Genomic DNA, 15,558 nt, shown 5'->3' on the forward strand with positions numbered 1-15,558 from the left:
TAGACACCTTAAATACCCTAGAGAGTAGAGAAGGTTCAGCATGGCCAGGATTTAAGATGTACAGAAGTACAAGAGAATTTCAAATAAAAAAAAAATTTTTTTTTAATGTTTATTTAAACATTATCATTGTCTTTTTAAAAACTGAAATTCTAGGGGCGCCTGGGTGGCGCAGTCGGTTGGGCGTCCGACTTCAGCCAGGTCACGATCTCGCGGTCCGTGGGTTCGAGCCCCGCGTCAGGCTCTGGGCTAATGGCTCGGAGCCTGGAGCCTGTTTCCGATTCTGTGTCTCTCTCTCTCTCTCTCTCGGCCCCTCCCCCGTTCGTGCTCTGTCTCTCTCTGTCCCAAAAATAAATAAAAAACGTTGAAGAAAAAAAAAAATTTAAAAACTGAAATTCTCTTGGGGCACACCTAGGTGGCTCAGCCGGTTAAGCCTCCCACTTCGGCTCAGATCATGATCTCACAGTTCGAGCCCTGTGTCAGGCTCTGTGCTGACAGCTCAGAGCCTGGAGCCTGCTTTGGATTCTGTGTTTCCCTCTCTCTCTGCCCCTCCCCCACTGGCGCTCTGTCTCTCTCTCTCCCTCCCTCAAAAATAAAAAATAAAATAAACATAAAAAATTGTTTTAAAAAATAAAATAAAAAGACAATGAAACTGTAAAATAATGTAATGTCAATTATACCTCAACAAAACCCTAGCAAATATTAAAAATAAATTTTTAATGAAAAAGATAATGGAAAAGGGTTTTCTTAGAGGGAAGATCATTCTAGTTTCTCACATAAGTGTGAACTCTAGGGAGTTGCCATGGAAAGAGGTAAGCTACAGCTGACCCTTGAACAACACAGGAGTTGGGGTACCGACCCTCTGGGGCAGTCGAAAATACACATGCAACTTTGACTCCCCCAAAACACAACTAGTAATAGCCTATTGTTGATTGAAAGCCTTACTACCAACAGCCAGTTAGCACATATTTTGTATATGTATTATATACTGTATTCTTAGAATAAAGTGAGCAAAGGAAAGAAAATGTTAAGGAAATCATAGAAGAGACAGTATATTTATAGTACTATACTGTATGGAAAAGAATCCGTGCATAAGTGGAGCCAGGCAATTCAAACCCATGTTGTTCAAGAGTCAACTGTATATAGATTAGACAATATTAAAGGAGATCTCAACTTGGGAATCTCCACAAAGAACAGGAACTTAACATTTTTTAATAAAGTAAGGTTTTAAGGCCTTTGAGACAGAGCAGAGAATAAAAAGAGAACCTTTGAGTAACCCCAGAGTGGGGAAAGAGAGAAGCAGATAAATGCATAAGAAGAGACCAGGTTGGGGTGCCTGGGTGGCTCAGTCAGTTACGTGTCTGATTCCTGATTTTGGCTCACATCATGATCTCATGGTCCTGAGATCAAGCCCTGCATTGAGCTCTGCACTGGGCGTGGAGCCTGCTTGAAATTCTGTCTCTTTCTGCCCCTCCTCCATGCGTGCACTCCCTCAAAAAAAGAAGCAGCTTTAAAAAAGAGAGAGATGAGGTTACCGTGGAAGCAAGGCATCCAAGGGGGGGGGGGGGTTGGATGTTATGCAGGGAAATAAGTATTTCCCAACGGGGCAGGAAGGTGTATTAGAAGACAACAATGAATTCAAAGTTTTCTCTTAGCAAGACATGGAAGGAAAAATTTCATAAAGAGAGGTGAAAGGGACTCTGACAAGTGATGAAGTGGGAAGATGTGCAAATCTAAGCAAGAATAGTCCTAGGGTAAAAAATGTTGACATCTAAGAAAAAATAGATAGGGATTAGTTCCATGAAGAGATCAAGCAGTATATTTTCCTCTAAATTCCTACAGCGAGAAAGAGTTCTCATCTGAGGAGAAAGATACATAGAAGTTCCAGTTCTGTAGCCCCAGACACCCTCACCACTATGATGCCTTCCTGAAATGACAAGAAAGTGATTTCCACAGCCTTCCCCTCCCCTCTCCCCCTCCCCCACTGCTGGTTTTCTCTCACCTGGATGGGTTTGACTTTGGACTTCATCTTTGAAAATCCATGGTGGTTCTTCTTGTTCCAATTCAGAGAGTGAATCTGGTTGGCGAGCTTGATACCCTGTATATGGGAAATGACAGAAGACTTATTAGGCTCATCAAACTGCCCTGGGCTCTGCAATATGAGGGTGATACATGTTAGGGACTGCACAATTTGCATGTCGCAAATCAAAGGCTTTTCTCTGAGACAAGGAGAGCTTCTACCTTCACATCAGGGGCCAGGGAAGGGACTAAAAACCTACACTTCAGCACAGACACGCCACAGCCCTCAGAAGCTGACAGAGGAAAGGCCTCCGAGTGACAGGGAAGCTGTCCTCACCCAGTGACACCAGGTTCCTGTAGTTCTCCAGCATCACATTCCAGTACAGGTCCTTCTGGGCGGGGGCCAGGAGCTGCCACTCCTCCCACGTGAAGTCCACGGCCACATCCTCCAGTGTCAGCGATTCCTGTAACAAAATGGTCCTCTTTGGAAGTATTTCCCTTTTATTGAAATGGAAGGTGCGAGGTAATAGAAAATATATATATTGGGCTCTGTCCCTGGTTCCTGGCAGAGCTCCTAAAACCCCTATAATTTCCTAGGTGATAAGGGCCCTGGGAGCATCTTTTATTTTCTAATTGGTCTTTAACTCCAATTTCTCACAGCGTTCCTGAAACCGTTGTAAATTCCTAAGTGTTAAGAACGGTATGAATGTCTTTGTTCTGATGGGGCAACTGGCTGGGCTCCTGGATGCTGCTGGTCACCAGAAAGACCAAGCCATGATTAGAAGCTTGGAACTTTCAGACCAATTAACTTTCCTTAATTCTCATATCTCTTGAGATATGATATCTATTCTCTTGAGAACGGAGAGGGGCTGGAAAACAGTTAATGATCAATCATGCCTAGGTGAGGAAGCCTCCATAAAATCCCTAAAGTACAGGGTTTGGAGAGCTTCTGGGAGGATGGTGCCTGGAGAGGGGGTAGAGGCTCCATGCCCTTTCCCACACACCTCACCCTACACATCTCTCCCGCCCAGCTATTCACCTGTGTCCTTTATTACCTTTTCTAATAAACTGGTGTGTTTCCCAAGTTCTGTGAGCCACTCTAGCAAATTCATTGAAACTGAATTTGAACTGGAGGAGGGGTCGTGGAGAACTTCCAATTTGTAGCCAAATCAGACGGAAGTTGTGAGTAACCTGGGGACCTACTGTTTTTCAATTAACATCTGAGTAGGGGACAGTCTTGTGGGAGTGAGCCCTTAACCTGGAATCTGATGCTAACTCTAGGAAGTGTCAGAATTGATTTGAATTGTAGGCCACCCAGCTGGTGTCAGAGAATTGTTTGGGGGGGGGTCCCCATGCCTGGCATCAGAAGTGATGTGACTGGCAGTGATATGAGAGTTAAGGAGACACAAAGGAGGAAGGGCGAGGTTTTCCCTACTCAAAAGGAATGTGAAGGAAGTGGTTCTGCTCATTTTCACCTTGTAAGCTGTTTCCATTCTTATTTTTTTCAATTAATCACAAAAGAAGCAAAGTCATTAAAATATTCAGTCATTCTTTTATCCCACAAATCACAGATATCTGTGATATGCAGCCATTAAATCCTCTTGCTAACCTGAGATCATTTGCAATCTGTGTATTTCAGCACCTATTTGTCAGTCACTGTATGAAATGCTAGGGACATCAGGGTGACATAGTATGAGTTTATGCTCGTAAAAATGTCTTCCCAGGTGTAAGCATTTGCCTAAATAGATTCACGTAGATATATGCACACACAGGCATGCACATATACACACACACACATAGATACACATAGGTAAATGCCAGAACACAGAACACACTACCAAGCATGTGTTAATGATGTGCCAGAGAATTGTGGGCCAAAGAATGTATGGAGGGGAACTTTATCACTATGTGTACTATATAATGAGCCTTTTACATTGAAAATGTATCTGACTCTGTGGTTCTTCCTGACACCAAATACACGGTCTCTTCCAATACTAATTTTCCAAGTCTCTGATTCTCAGACACTGGGCGTCCTATAATTCAATCCTATCTGACACTAACTATTCAGAGTCAGCATCAGACTTTAACCGGCTTAAGGGCTCACTCGGTTCTACAAGACTGCCTTCACTTCAGAGACCGGTCACAAGTACCAGGTCCCCATGTTAGCTGCACTTCTATGCAACGTGGCTATAAATTTAGGGGTTCCCACAACCTTCCCCTCTCAGGTGTGATTTTGGTAGAACTCACTCAGGAAAATATTGGACTTAAAATTACAGTTTATTATGGGGGCACCTGGGTGGCTCAGTTGGTTAAGTATTCTACTTCGGCTCAGGTCACGATCTCACGGTTTGTGAGTTCCAGCCCTGAATCGGGCTCTTTACTCTCAGTGCAGAGCCTGTTTCCTGTCTCCCTGTCTCTATCTCTCTACCCCTCTCTCAAAAATAAACAAACATTAAAAAGTTAATTATAAATCATACTATGAAGAGGTACTCAGGTGAGGTCCAAAGAGGTCCTGCGTGGAGGAGCCTCTGTCCCCAAGGAGTTGGGGTGCACTGCCCTCCTAGCAGGTGGATGGATCTGCCCACGTGGAAGCTCTCTGAACCCTGTCAAGTTCCTATGGAGGTTCCGTTACACAGGCACGACTGATTAAATCACTGGTTACTGGTGACAGAACTCCAGCTGCAGCTCTTCTCCTGTCCCGAGTTCCAGGTGGAGCTGAAAGTTCCAGCCCTCTAATCAAAGCTTGGTCTTCTGGGGGACCAGCCCTCATCCTGAAGCTATCTAGGGGCTTACCTTGAGTCACCTCATTAGCATAAACTTAGATATGCTCAAAGGGGCTTGTCATGAAAACAAAGGACACTCCTGCCACTTAGGAAATAATGGGATATAGGAGCTCAGCCAGGAACCAGAGACAAAGAGCAAATACATATATATTTTTTATTATGCCACAATGAGTCATTTGTGTAATTAAAGGCACTACAAAGGTGGAAGGTGACAACTCGATTTTGAACACAGAAGGCTCTATGTTTTCTGAGATGAGCTGAAGTTCTAAGGCAACCCTGTGTAGATCTCAACAACCCGAGCCAGCACCAGATAAGAACTTGTAACTCCCTCTGGCCAAATCTGTACTCAAACACCAGTCCAGCGACCTGTTCACAGAGGGCCTCTGAAAGGTGTGCAAACCTTCCATTTTACTGGGCACTTTCAGTTCTACTCAAGGACAAATCCAGATGGAAGTAAGGCTGGGTATGGAAGTCATCGGGCTGTGGTCTCCTCAAAAACCAGTGTCTACTGAATTCTACTTGATCTACTCCCACAGGGGACTCAGAATAATCAGGTAAGTAGCAGCCATGCTCGTACACTGATTAGAAGAAGGCTGCTGAGATCACACAGCCTACCAGGTCACCTCTGGAAAGAAACCATCAAAGAGAGTTCCTAACGCTTACGTGCCATGAAATGGTGACCTCTCCTGAGGAACTGATATGCTTTGTCCTGAGTCAAGGCATCTGATGTAACTTACCGTGATTTTCTGGCTGCAATGGCTGTCAGAGATAGTAAGTAGGTACACGCTGATGGTTGTACCAGCAGGATCCTGCAGATCCATACACCACAGTCCAGCACTAGTCATGCACGAACTCTAGGAACAACATGTTCCGGATCCCACTCTGCCCTAATTTTGAAGGGACGTCTATTTCTCCCCAGAGCCCATTTTTCCCCATTTACGCTTTTTATTTAGTCGAACTGATTTTTTCAGGCCTCCCCAAATCCATGAAAGACTCAACTTTTGAATACAACAAACCAAAAGTCACTTGGGCCTTCATCATTTTCTTCTGTTTCAGAAAATGCCCAGTAACAGGGATGTTAGTTCTTCTGGATCTGCCCTAATTTTCTGTTCAGAAATCTTGGTCTTAGGACAAGGATGTCCCACGAATGGCCGTATGCAACTCCAAGAACCCCTACTCGTCCTTTACTGGATCTCTCTTATTCCTGAGAATCCAGGACCTGTGGGGTGAAGGGCAAGTTCATTTTGGATGACCCATTCGCTCTGGGCACAGACACTGACACTGCTGCTGTGCACCCACCTTAAGTCAAAGTCAGTATCTGTAACTTTCTCTTTACTTGGTGCCCCCAAAGGCTTTCTAACCCAGGCAAATAAAACATAACATCTGAATGTGGGGGAGGCATGCCTTTCTTCTGTGAAGCAGAAGTGGCCTGAATGAGGGGTGCCTAGATGGCTTAGTCATTTAAGTGTCTGACTCTTCATCATGGCTCAGGTCATGACCTCACAGTTTGTGAGATCAAGTCTGGCATCAGGCTGTGCAATGACAGTGCAGACCCTGCCTGGGATGCTCTCTCTCAAAATAAATAAACTTAAAAAAGAAGCAGCAGCATGAATGAGAAAGGGAAAGTGGGAAAAAGGACATACAGAAGGTTAGACTCTGGACATATAATCCCTTAAAATCCATATCCCCATTTGTACTTGGTTAAATGGTCCCCCCCCCCCCCAAAAAGCTGTATCCATGTATTAACCCCATGAACCTGTGAATGAGACTTCATGTGGAAAAAGAGTCTTTGCCGATGTAATTAAGGATCTTAAGAGAATCCAGGAGTATCCAGGTGGACCCTACATCCAGGGAAGATGAGACCACGTGAACATGGAGGCAGAGTAGAGACAAGCTGCCACAAGCCAAGGAACACCTGGAGAATCTGTTAGAAAAAGGGAAGGAAGTGAATGGATGTTGGGCAGATGTGCTGGAAATACCCAAGACCACCCCCCAGGGTCAGTGATTAACTAGGACTGACAGACCTCAGCAAATTATTACCATGAAAGCATACAAAGCAAAATCAGCAAAGAGAAAAAGTCCAAATGGCAAAATCTGGAGGAAATCAGGTGCAAGCTCTCAAGAGTCCTGTCTCTGTGAAGTCACACAGGAAGCCTTTACCTCCCCCAGCAACAAGCTGTGATAACACGCAATGTGTTGGCTTACTAGAGACATGGTGCCCACGGCTCTTACTGGGGGCTGTTCATGTAGGCACCCACTGCCTAGCACATGCCAAAATCCCAGATTCCCAGAGGAGAGCAGGTGTTGAGAATAAACCATAGTGCTTGAAAGAACGGTTTAAGCACAGTGAGCCATTCAATAGGGAGTGATGGGAACCCTCCCCAAAGCTAAGTTCCCAGATGCCAGGCAAGGGACCTGTAAGCAACCTTGTAAGAAGGCCTTTCTAAAAAGCTGTGTTAACTCTTTTCTGCAACAGCAAGTAACCAACTGTGTCTGCTATAGTATATTAACAGGTTAGAAAAGTCCTACGGTCACCAAAATTGATGCTGAGAAAAACATTCCATAAAAATCCAAAACCTATTTCAAACTTGAGCCCTTGGTCAGTTAGGAATTCATTACTTCCACAGCATGAAGAACAAAACAAAACACTACCTGTAATTTTTTTTATTAGCACCACGCTCTAACCAGCTGAGCTAACTGGCCACCCTACCTGTAATTTTTTTAATACATACAATATACTACCATTCTCATGTTTCTAAAACTCGCACAAAAGATTATGTATTGTTTGTAGATACATACACATCTAGTAAAAGCATGAAGACGTGTGATATAAAACAAGACAGCAGTTATTATAGGAAGGAAAGAAAGACTGCACCTCCACCCCCCCTCCACTGCTTCAAGTCAGTCCCAAATCCAGTTGTGACTTCTCTTTCTGACCAACTGGCTATAAATCAGGTTCCCATGACCTCCTCCTCGGGTGCAATTAATTTGAGAAAGTGGCTCACAGAAGTCAAACCTTTTACTTACTAGGTTACCAGCTTATTATAAGAGGTTGTCACTCGGGAACGGTCAGAAGAGACGCAGATGGCATGGGGAAAGGGTGTGGACCTTCCTTGCCCTTCTCCTGGTTCTCCACTCTCCCAGCTCCACACGTTCTCCAGGCCAGCAGCTCCCTGAACCGTGGCCATTTGGGGTTTTATGGAGGCTTTATGGAGGTTTTATTACATAGGCATGATTAACTCATTGGCCAGTGGTGACCGATTCCACCTACAGCTCCGGTCCCTCCCCAGAGGTTAGGGGGTGGCCTAAGAGTTTCAACCCTCCAATCACAAAGTTGGTTCCCCTGGCAACCAGCCCCCACCCACAGATGCTTAGCAAAAGTGGCCTCATTAATATAACAAAAGACACCTTAACCACTCTCACACTTGGAAAATCCCAAGGATTTTAGGAGCTCTTGCCAGGAACAGGGACGAAAACTATATATATACATATATGTGTGTGTCTGTGTGTGTGTGTGTGTGTATATACACACACACGTACATATATACATACGTATATATACGTGTATATATATATACATATACGTACGTATATACATACATATATATACGTGTATATATATATACATATACGTATATATATGCACGTATATGTATATATATATATATTTAGTTTATTTTGGGAGCAAGCGAACGAGAGAGACAGAGAGAGAGAGAGAGCGCGCGCGCGCGCGCGCGCGCGAGAGCAAGCTTGCGAGCAAGCTTGCGAGCAAGGGAGGGGGAGAGGGAGAGGGGGAGGGGGAGGGAGAGAGAGAAGAAGAGAGAGAATCCCAAGCAGGCTCCACACCCAGGGCAGAGCCGGACTCAGGGCTCATTCTCACCAATGGTGAGACCATGACCTGAGCCAAAATCAAGAGAATAACTAAATATTTTAAATATTCAAAAGCAATCCAAATAGATGCAAGTATTTAATCATATTCTAGTCACAACATCACTCCTTCTTTTACCTGTTTATTAGTGTAGCCACTAAAACAATTTTTTCATAAGAATTTGTTTCATGGAAATGTTTAGAATATGAAATTAACTAAAAAGAGCAAATTATCCCAGTATTTCCAGAGTTTATCTGAATTGTGAAAATTAAGCAGAGGGACACCTGGGTGGCTCAGTCGGTTAATGATCGACTCGGGCTCAGGTCATGATCCCAGGGTTGTGTGATGGAGCCCCGAATAGGGCTCCGTGCTGAGCGTGGAGTCTACTTAAGATTCTCTCTCTCCCTCTGCCCCTCTCCCCAGCTTGCGCACTCTCTCTCTCTAAATGAAAGGGAATGAAAAGAAAAGAAAACAGAAAAGAAAAGACTTGAAATACACTTTTGATTAAAAATTATGTTTGGGAAATAGAATTTGGGAGGCTACAAATGTTGTTTTACTGGTGTCAGGATCTGAAAGCAAATATCCAAATAAACTTCCAGTGAAAACGGAAGTTTAGTTACAGTAAAGTCATTTTTAACAGAAGGCTTAGCAGTTTAGATTTGCTTAATCCTTGATCTCCCCAAAATTCTTATCTGTGGGGGCCTGAGGAGCCTTGCAAACCAGTCGGTGGAGAGGAAACTGAACAGCGCTTTCATCGACAGATACCCACTCCCCTCCAGTTCTCAATCCCGGAACGCCCCTGGCACAGTGACCCGCACAGACCCCAAACTCTGACCTCACGATCTCCACAGAGCCTGAATGCCCGACCGCCGCAGTCCCCCGGGCCTGGCGGCAAAGGCATCGCAACCTCAGAGCCACGGACCTCCGTGGATCCTCTCCCCTCCTTAAGCTCTTCCGCCGAGGCTCGCACGCTGATCTGGGTTCCCCCCGAGTCCACTGCGACCTCCGGCGGCCACGCCTCACCTCTGCGAATTCGCCCGTTCCCGGCCGCACATCCAGCTCTGGGGGCACCGGCTACTGCGGCCGGGGCGGGGGCGCGCGAGCGTCCCCACTTCCGGCGGCACCCTGGGCGCACGCGCGCTGCAAGGCGGTCTTTCGCCCCCGCGGTTTTTCCGCCGCTCACCTGGGGGTTTCCGGTCAGATTACTGGCGCCTACGTGTGTCCCTCCCATGGGGAAGCTGGCAAACAACGCTGCGCTCGCCCGAGAAATGGTCGGAAACGAGCGGGCTGTGAGCGCGGCCATGTTGGCGGAATGTCAGGGGTCTGTGGAGCCGGGAAGGGGGCGCGGGGGAGGGAAGGGTCCGCTCGGCTGGGATCTAAGTGGGCATCCTAGCCATTGAGGTTAGGCTTGGAAGGTGTGCTGGAGCGTCGCGATCTAAATTCCCAGCCAAGGTCGCCTTTTGTTCCGGGCCTGTTTGGAAAACACCAATTGTTGAAATCTGGAAGTATGGGCTATGAAATAACGGGATGTAAAAGCAGCTGTGACGCTATCGTAGCTTCAGCAATGCGGTGCGAATGGTTTTTGAAGAAATCACGCACCAGCATTCTTGATGGCAGTGTCATCAGGTCTTAAAGCCTGCTGCTTGCAGCTAACGTTACTGGAACCTCCGAGGATTCTGGAGCGCCTGCGTGCCGTTTTGCCGCTTTGGTGCGCAGGTCCGCGTTCTGTGCGCCCGCCTTACTTCTCTGCGCTCTAGGCCAGGCTGCCCCACGTGCAGCGGCTTTGAGCCCTGACAGAGACATATCAAGTGCTGCAAACTTTTCAGACAATATACATGGGTCAGCCGTGACTTTGTGAAAATCTCCGAAAGCTGTTAAAACTACCCATTCCAATAGGAGCTGCTGTGAATTTTTTTTTTGAAAAGATCAAAGAAATCTGAGAACTGGCTCATGCACAAATTGGGCTGCTTCCAATTTAAAATGTAGTTTCTTTGGGGCGCCTGGCCGGCTGGCTGAGGACCATGCGACTTTTGATCCCGGGTTGGGGAGTTTGAGCCCCATCTTGGGTGTAGAGATTAAAATTTTTTTAAAAAGTATCTTGTGTTCATTGGCTATTGAGAGTTGTCTCCTCCGTGAATATTTGCCTATTGGTTTTTACTCTTGTCATTTTCTTACTGATTCGTGAGAGTTCTTTATATAATCTTAAGTTTTCATCCTTTTTCGGTTAAGCATTACAAAAAGATGATCTCAGTGCGCAGCTTGTTCTTACTGTTTTTGATGTATTTTAGATGGAATATCTACTTTTAATGTAGCTGAAATTTAACAATCTTTCCTGTTGTAGTTTCTACCTGTCTTTTAAAAGAAATCCTTCCCCTCATTAAGATCATAAAGATAGTCTCTTTTATTTTCTTCTAAAACTTTTAAGGTTCCACAGGTCAGCACCTTATGGGCAAAATCCAGCCCCCAGCCTGTTTGGCTTTGCCCTTAAGATTGGTTTTTAAATTATTTTTTGTAATTAGAAATTTTTTAATGTTTATTATTTTTGAGAGAGAGAGAGAGAGAGCGTGAGTGGGGCAAGGGCAGAGAGAGAGGGAGATACAGAATCCGAAGCAGGCTCCAGGCTCTGAGCTGTGAACACAGAGCCCTATGCTCATGAGCCGTGAGATCACGACCTGAGCCGAAGTCGGATGCTCAACCGACTGAGCCATCCAGGCGCCCCTGGTTTCTAAATTTTTAAAGGGTTAAATATATGGAGGTTGTCTGTGGCCTGAAAATTCTAAAATACTGTCTGGCCCTGTGTCAAATCAGTTTGTTGTTTTTTAGTCTTAATACATGAAGCATTGATTTGTGTAGGGTGTCAAGTAGACACCTTAATTTACTTTTTCCATAGGATAACTAATTATCATTGGACTGTTTTAAAAATAACCACCATAAGGGGTTTGGCTAGCCTTTGTCCCAGGTTCCTAAGAGGTAATCTCTAAACCCTTAGAATTTCCTGAGTGATAGGGGTGTCTTTTTATACATGAAGGGCCCCCAAACCACAAGGTAGTTTCTGCTGAGGAGATGACTCACCTCAGGAGCTGGCCAGCCAGAAAAACCAACCATGTGATTAGAAGATTGAGGCCTTGAGCCATACGATATCATTCTGACCTCTAGGAGGTAGTAGAGACTTGAGATTGAGTTTGACCCCAAATCGATCATGTCTGTGTAATAAAAACCCAAATTAGACCTCTGGATAGGAAGCTCAGGGGAAATTCCCTGGTTGGCAATACTCTTTTCAGTATGTCATTTCTCAGTGCCCGGTGGGTGATGCATCTGGAAGGGTGATGGAAGATTTAGGTTTACAGGCTTACAGACTTTTCTCTATGTGTCTCTTTTGGGTTGTTCTTATTTGTACCTTTATGCTATTATAAAACTAGAATAAGAATAGGACTTTTGGTGTTCTGTAAGTCTCTCTTTTTTTCAAGTTTATTTATTTTTGAGAGAGAGGGAATCCCAAGCAAATTCTGCACTATCAGCATGGAGCCCTACCGGGGACTCAAACTCATGAATCTTGAGATCATGACCTGAGCCAAAGTCAACAGTTGGTCGCTTAACCGCTTCACCGACTGAACCACCCAGGCACCCCTGTAAGTCTTTCTTATCTGAGGGTGGATACGGGAACTCCTAAATTTGTAGCCAATTGGTCAAAAGGTGAGAGTGGCCCTGGGAACCCCTGACCTTATAGCTGGTGGCTGAATTGAGGACAGTACCCTTAACCTTGATTTTAACTAACTCTGAATCATACCCCTTTTTGCACTGACTTGTAATGCCATCTCAGATATCCATATCCAATTTCCGTGTGTATAGATCAATTTCTGAGCTGTCTTTTACAATTTGTAATCTGTCTCTATCCCTGTACTTGATACTGCAATATATTAATTACTATTCATTTAGAGTAAATCTTGTTTGTTATTAAGTAGAGCAAAACCCCCATCATATTTCTGTGTTAGAATTCCTTGAAATATTTTTTGGCAGTTTGTCTCCTGTGAGAATTTTAGGACTGGCCTGTTAGGATTATAGAAACCCAATCGGGATGCTTTTTGGTTACACAATAGATAATAATCCAAGGTCCTTGCATAGCATGTCAAGGAGATTGGACTTTTTTTTAAGTCCATAGAGAGCTACAAATGAATTTATTTATTTATCTTAATGTTTATTTATTTATTTTGAGAGAGGGAGAGAGAGAATCCCAAGCAGGCTCCACACTGTCCGTGCAGAGCCCGAAGTGGGGCTCAAATTCACGAACCATGAGATCCTGCCATGAAGTGAAATCAAGAGTCAGATGCTTCACCAATTGAGCCACCCAGGCGCCCCAATGAATTTCTTTTTTTTTTTTTTTTTTTAATTTTTTTTTTCAACGTTTATTTATTTTTGGGACAGAGAGAGACAGAGCATGAACGGGGGAGGGGCAGAGAGAGAGGGAGACACAGAACCGGAAACAGGCTCCAGGCTCCGAGCCATCAGCCCAGAGCCCGACGCGGGGCTCGAACTCCCGGACCGCGAGATCGTGACCTGGCTGAAGTCGGGCGCTTAACCGACTGCGCCACCCAGGCGCCCCCCAATGAATTTCTTAATAGGATTTCCAGACTGAGTGAGCGTGTTGCATTTTGTTATAATAAAACCAACCCCAAAATATCTGTGGCTTAAAACCACAAAGATCAACTTCTCACTCGTATTCACGTGCCTGTGGGTCGCCTGGGACTTCTGCTCCACATCATCATTGTCCTCACTCGGGACCCCTGGATAGGACTCCTCCCTGGAATATTACTGGTTCCTAGGAGAGATGGAACCGGAAGATAGAAGAGTACAAACTGGCTAAGGCTTCTGCTGATTCGTCAACCAAGCCTACCTCATGGTGATATGTAACTTCAAATACGTGGAGAAGCACAGTTGTTCTGTGTGTGTCCCAAAGGAGAAAGACTTGTGAACGGCCAGCCCTAATGACTTTCACAGCCCTCTACGAGGACTGAAATAATGGGGGTATGAAAAATGAAAACGACAGAAAGAATGGAGATGCAATCGTGCATAGGACTGTAGGCCCTAGAAACTATAGCATTTAAATCAGAGGGTCTGATAGGTGTTGGAAACGTGTACTTAACACTGACAAAACCAGGGCCCTCATGGCTAAATTGCTGGATTACAGGACAAGTCAGTGATTTTAAGAGCATTTTGCAACATCTTCTAAAACCCATGTACACTGGGGGTAGCCTCAGTCACACGGGTGAGCCAACCTGGATATCCAGCTTAAGGAATGTAGGGCTAGTCAGTAATGTCAAGTCTATACCTCTGCCTTCTGCCTTCTGTTTTTTTACAGCTTTCTGGGACCATGTGTTCCTTGCTTTTATCTTTCATTAAAAAAAAAAAAAAACTTGAGTCACAAAAAATAAAATTCTTTAAAAAAAATTTTTTTAACATTTATTTATTATTGAGAGACAGACACAGAGCATGAGCAGGGGAGGGGTAGAGAGAGGAGGAGACACAGAATCTGAAGTAGGCTCCAGGCTCTGAGCCATCAGCACAGAGCCTGATGCAGGGCTCGAACTCATGATCTGTGAGATCATGACCTGAGCCGAAGTCCATCACCTAACCAACTGAGCCTCCCAGGCGCCCCACAAATAAAATTCTTAATTCCCACTATCCAGCATCAATATATGCCTTCCATTCATCAAGATTATTTTTCTGATTGAGGAATATATAAACCCAGTGATCCTTGGGTTTATATAATCTGATGCTCAGTAGAGGGCAAGTCTTGATGTAAAAATACCAAGAGGACCTGAATCCACGCGGTAACAAGGGTCTGCAAGGAGACCATCGCCAGATAAGTCCTCTACAGATATTTCTTCAACATGCCAGTTCTGAAAACCCACTGCCAATTTTAGGGCCGTTACCTGTTACGATAGGATGGGGAAGTAAACTCGGAGGGGCCCGTACCATGTCGTGAGAATAAATGCAAAGCTTTATTCTTTTTTAATATGGGCTTGACATGTTTTTGCACCAGCCCCCACAATGCTGACAGTCAGCACAAGGTGAAAAAGATAAAGATTCTGTAGCTCAAAGTAGTCTTCTGTCACTGTTACACTTCCCTTGCACCCCAGGCAAACCATGGCTAGTTGAGAGAGAAGCCATGGGGTCCACAATTCGATCACTAGCTCCTAGTCTCACGTCATAGTGAAAGAAATTGAGTCAAATGACATTGCCAATGGGTTTGTCAAGAAAGAGGTAGTTTATGTAACCTTCAATCTCACAAGATCCTGTAGATGCTGTAAATGTTTTGATGAAAGTCTAGGTTTGGAATTAAAATTTGAGAGAGGAGTGAGAGTAGTCTTTGCTGTACTTTGGTTGGTATCTGATAGCAGTTCCTTCCCTGAAAATACAGTTTGACTGACAGAGCGAGCAAGGATGAGTGATGATGAACCACATATTTTCCACCTTGGTAGTGAGTAGATTCTTCCCCTTTTAATACTTTGAACATGGCCAGGCAAAGTTGGGAAGCACTTATCCTGCTGACTTTCCTGTTGGAAAGTGGCTTGGGGTGGGAGCTCTGGAGGGACAAGATGGTGAAGACTCTTGATTCACTGAAATGCTTCTGGGCTCACAGGTAAGAATCTTTGTCTTCAAGAGAATAGTGCTCTCCTCAACTTCCCAGGCTTTACACTCAAGACAATGGAGAGCTTCCAGTCATTCCAGAACAAATCCTTTGGGAATGCACACAGTAGAACAGTAGTATTTATTTTGCTAACCATAATGTCACATTGTAGTTGACATGCCATTATGACCCTTCACACCCTCAAGATTTGCAAACTTTCCCCATGTGCAAGACTAGCAGTGCCTGGGTTTGGGATAGAAAGT

At 44.7% G+C, this 15,558-nt stretch overlaps 1 protein-coding gene across 1 annotated transcript in view; it reads right to left on the bottom strand.

Annotated features, from left to right (window-relative positions):
- LOC115503226 (zinc finger protein 613-like) overlaps positions 1-9,736 on the bottom strand; it is a 45,661-nt gene extending 35,925 nt beyond the window's left edge. The window contains 3 exon segments of the mRNA XM_030299309.2: positions 2,000-2,095; positions 2,354-2,480; positions 9,503-9,736. Coding sequence (XP_030155169.2) covers positions 2,000-2,095; positions 2,354-2,480; positions 9,503-9,568 — 289 coding nt within the window. The 5' untranslated portion in view covers positions 9,569-9,736.
- Between the last annotated feature and the right edge of the window lie 5,822 nt (positions 9,737-15,558).

The sequence above is a fragment of the Lynx canadensis genome, chromosome E2 (genome assembly GCF_007474595.2).
Source record: "Lynx canadensis isolate LIC74 chromosome E2, mLynCan4.pri.v2, whole genome shotgun sequence".
Taxonomy (NCBI): domain Eukaryota; kingdom Metazoa; phylum Chordata; class Mammalia; order Carnivora; family Felidae; genus Lynx; species Lynx canadensis.